At 45.1% G+C, this 4,206-nt stretch overlaps 1 protein-coding gene across 1 annotated transcript; it reads right to left on the reverse strand.

Annotated features, from left to right (window-relative positions):
• Positions 1-304: 304 nt before the first annotated feature.
• LOC120417282 (uncharacterized) lies at positions 305-2,347 on the reverse strand. The gene is made up of 3 exons (XM_039579233.2): positions 2,344-2,347; positions 886-2,214; positions 305-822 (listed from the first exon to the last, which is right to left on the reverse strand). The coding sequence occupies exons 1-3, from the start codon at positions 2,345-2,347 to the stop codon at positions 491-493; spliced, it is 1,665 nt and encodes a 554-aa protein (XP_039435167.1). The 3' UTR covers positions 305-490.
• Positions 2,348-4,206: the final 1,859 nt, after the last annotated feature.

Here is a 4,206-nt window from a genome sequence, read left to right on the forward strand (position 1 = left end):
ATGAACCCTATCATCCGACGTATCAAACTTCATGAAATTGAAAGTTATGACCATCAGAGATCATGCCGATGTCCTCTGACGAAACCAGGGCACTTTGGAACCGGGTACCGGTGGTCACTGGGGGACACTATCGGAACATACAATGTACTCTATCATCCGACGTATCAAACTTCATGAAATTGCAAGTTATGACCATCTGAGGTCATGCCGACGTCCTCTGACCTAACCTGGTCACTTTGGAGCTAGTTACCATTGAAGTTGAAAATTGCGATCATCTACAGCCATCACGACGCCGTATTATTTGATCTGGTCACTCTGGAACTGGCCTTTCGAATGGAGAAGATTTCAATAGTATTTAGTGATTTATCTACTATTTGAAATAATAATTGTGGAAGTTTCGTTCTTTTGTGGTTTCATTTCATTGATTTGGGGTAATTCAACTTTATTATCAATGATTATCATCAGCATTTAGTTCGCGCGGGATTAGAGCTTAGTCATCCTTGCAGTAAGTGCAAAAGACGATCGAGTGTTTGGAGCAGAGCGTTTTGTGACAATTCGAGCACTCAGCCCGATACTTATTATCATTGCCACGGCAAAGTGCGCATCGCTTTTTTCCTCGTTTCAAGTTGCCACCGGATGTGCCCTCGGATGCTTCCAAAGACTGTGTCGATTCATTAGCTTTACGCTTTCGGTCCCTCACAACGGTAGCAGCAAGTACACCTCTAGGTAGTACCTGTCGTCGCACAATGTGGGCATCGATTAAACGATTTCCAAGCTCTTGAAGAAATCGCCTTTTTCCAGCATTCTTCGTAACGTATTGACCTGGAATTATAAAAAAAATAAAAATAAATTTGCATTCAGAGTTAAATTGCAAAAAGAACTCACCTGGAAAAACAGCGTTGTACAAAATGTACGCGTTGTTCAGACTTAAATCTATCATGTCGGAGACAATAACGACCATCCAATTTCGGGTTGCACGCTTAACTGAATATGACGCAATACGTCGGTCAACCGTATCAACCGCACCTTTTGTGGAGTTGTAGAAGTGTATGATGCTGGGCTTCTGTCCGTTGTCCTGTTGCAGGTCCGTGTGTAATGTACTTAGCAACAGCACGTTCTTGTTCTTTTTAGGAACGTACGACAGGATCGTTTCGGTGCCGCTGTAAGCGTACAACGAGGATCCTACTGACCGGCCCTTGAGGTCCAGCAATGCGGGTGGAATGCAGCGTTTGTTCTTCCGCAATGTCCCCACTAAGGTCATCGCGTTTTTCAGGAGTGATGCGGCCAAGCTAGCTGACGTGTAATAGTTGTCCGTCGTCACGTTTCTACCTTCGTAGCCTGCGTTCAGCACCAGGTTGCAGACAGTGGTTTCGCTGACGTTTTTGGAACGATTGTCACTGCTTTTGCCAAGATATAGCTGTGACTTCAGAACGAATCCTGTTGCGCTGCATGTGGCGTGATCGATCCTGAAGCCGTACTTGTCAGGTTTCTTGTCCATAAAAACCTTACAAAAAACCCGTCCCCGGTAGCCGTACAGCTGCTCATCAATTGTGATACTCTCATTTGGGCGAAAAAGCAATGCCTGTTGGTCGACCCAAGGATTCCAGACGTTGAGTATACCAGAACCTTTCTTCGAGCTCCTGGTGGCCTTGTCATCGAACCGTAGCATCGCATGAATCGTCCGGAACCGCTTTAACGGCATGGTTGCCCGGAAAATTGGCCGTCCCATTTCCTCAGCCCATAACCCTTCGAGGGCCTCCTTATTGCCCTTGAATACGGCAGCAAGGATCATAAGCCCAATAAACGCCTCAAGCTCGACCAAGTCCATCTCTGCCCACTCCTCTCCTTGCTTTTCACGTCCTTTTTGATTTGTATGCAGTAGCATTTCCTTGATTGTGTGGTCAACAAACGCAAGCTTAAACGCAGACGTTTCGTCCTTAATCCGTGATGTGGCGTATGGTGTGATACCTACAATACCATGTATGATGTTCTGCTTAGGGGTTCTTCCGCTCGACTTCGGCTGGGGTGGAACCTTGAGCCATTCGGTTCCATCTTTCGACTTCCATTTCGGGTCACCCTCGCCTACTCCTGCTTCGCCATCAACTTCTGCATCCACCTCATCTTCCGTATCATCGTTCTCGCTATCGGCATCATTTACAACTTCTTCCTCATATTCTGACTCAATGAGTTCGTCGTCAGAATCTCCAAAAAGATCTAAATAGTAATAGTAAACAAAGCATTTAATTTTTAAACGCGTCGTTCAATAAACTGGATTCTTTGAAATTACAAAGTTAGGTGTAAGTAAATTAATCATTCTTTCCTTTTTACAAATAGTTTACTTACCCATTTCAATCAGCAGCAGACAAAAAGATAAAATCACTTTTGGAAAAATATCAACATGTGCACTTCATTCACACCCACGTTGCAAAAAAATTAATCACTCAATGCTAAAAGAAAGGGATTTTGACAGATTGCCAACACTGCAAAAGTCACGCACACATTTCACACATCATAATCCTTGAGCATACAATCGAGCATTATGACGTGCCTTGCACTCACACTAGCAAACTAGCAAACCGGATCAAACAAATGTAATCATTTTTTTCGTGTGGATGCGCACTTAGATAACGCCGTTGCAAACATTGATCAAAGTTTTATCAGTTGGCTATGAACGTGCTTGGGAGGGGAGGGGGGGGGGGGCACTTAAGATAAAATTAATGCTTATTATGGCATAATGGAATATATTCCACTAATAGTACAAACGCATTCTTCCTTTGCCTAAACACGCTACAGAATAAAAGTTGCATCCAATAATACATTTCAGATCAAATTTTACAATTTCTATGTCGGGACCATCCATAAACCACGTGGACACTTTGAGAGGGTGGGCGGGTGGGCAGGGTAAAGATTATCCACGAGAGGGAGGGGAGTTGACAATTCCTAAAAAGTGTCCACGTGGTTTGTGGATGGTCCCTTAGCTGCATCTGTTTAGCTCAAATCAATTGACGGTTGATGCAGGGCTGTAGGGCTGCAGTCTGAGTCGAAGTCATCAAATTTGCCAGGTAGGGACAGGGATGACGAAACCTTGGATGACCATAACTTGCGATTTCGTGAAGTTTGAAACGTCGCAATGATTTGGTTACTACACCCAACTCCACTCCTAAGCCATTCAATAGGATGAACTGTTTTAATGAACGAATGAACACGCAAGAGGTCTATACTCTCGCAAAATAGTACTTTCCTCATGTTTCTTTTCGGGAGGACTATACCCTCGTTCTTTAACTTTGTAGCATTTTCCGCAAGGTTAGTACAGAGGACGTCGGCATGACCTCAGATGGTCATTACTTGCAATTTCATGAAGTTTGATACGTCGGATGATAGAGTTCATTGTATGTTCCGATAGTGCCCCCCAGTGGTCACCGGTAACCGGTTCCGGAGTGACAAGGTTGGGTCATGGGACATCGGCATGACCTCAGATGGTCATAACCTGCAATTTCATGAAGTTTGATACGTCGGATGATAGGGTTCATTGCACATTCCGGTAGTGTCCCTCAGTGGCCACCGGTAACCGGTTCCGGAGGGACAAGGTTGGGTCAGGGGACATCGGCATGACCCTATATGGTCATAACCTGCAATTTCATGAAGTTTGATACGTCGGATGATAGGGTTCATTGCACATTCCGGTAGTGTCCCTCAGTGGCCACCGGTAACCGGTTCCGGAGGGACAAGGTTGGGTCAGGGGACATCGGCATGACCCTATATGGTCATAACCTGCAATTTCATGAAGTTTGATACGTCGGATGATAGGGATCATTGCATATTCCGATAGTGTCCCCAAGTGGCCACCGGTAACCGGTTCCGGAGTGACAAGATTTGGTCAGGGGAATTCGGCATGATCTCTGATGGTCATAACTTTCAATTTCATGAAGTTTGATACGTCGGATGATAGGGTTCATTGCATATTCCGATAGTGTCCCCAAGTGGCCACTGGTAACCGGTTCCGGAGAGACCAGGTTGGGTCAGAGGACATCGGCATGATCTCTGATGGTCATAACTTTCAATTTCATGAAGTTTGATACGTCGGATGATAGGGTTCATTGCACATTCCGATAGTGTCCCTCGTGGCCACAGGTAACCGGTTCCGGAGTGACCAGGATGGGTCAGAGGACATCGGCATTACCTCAGATGGTCATAACATGTAATTTC

This window comes from Culex pipiens, chromosome 2 (assembly GCF_016801865.2).
Source record: "Culex pipiens pallens isolate TS chromosome 2, TS_CPP_V2, whole genome shotgun sequence".
Classification (NCBI taxonomy): domain Eukaryota; kingdom Metazoa; phylum Arthropoda; class Insecta; order Diptera; family Culicidae; genus Culex; species Culex pipiens.

What these genes read in the sequence shown, in the direction of transcription:
- LOC120417282 (XM_039579233.2), bottom strand. An exon ending in GTACAACGCTGTTTTTCCAG is followed by an intron (nt 823 to 885) that starts GTGAGTTCTTTT and finishes TTATAATTCCAG; the next exon opens with GTCAATACGTTACGAAGAAT.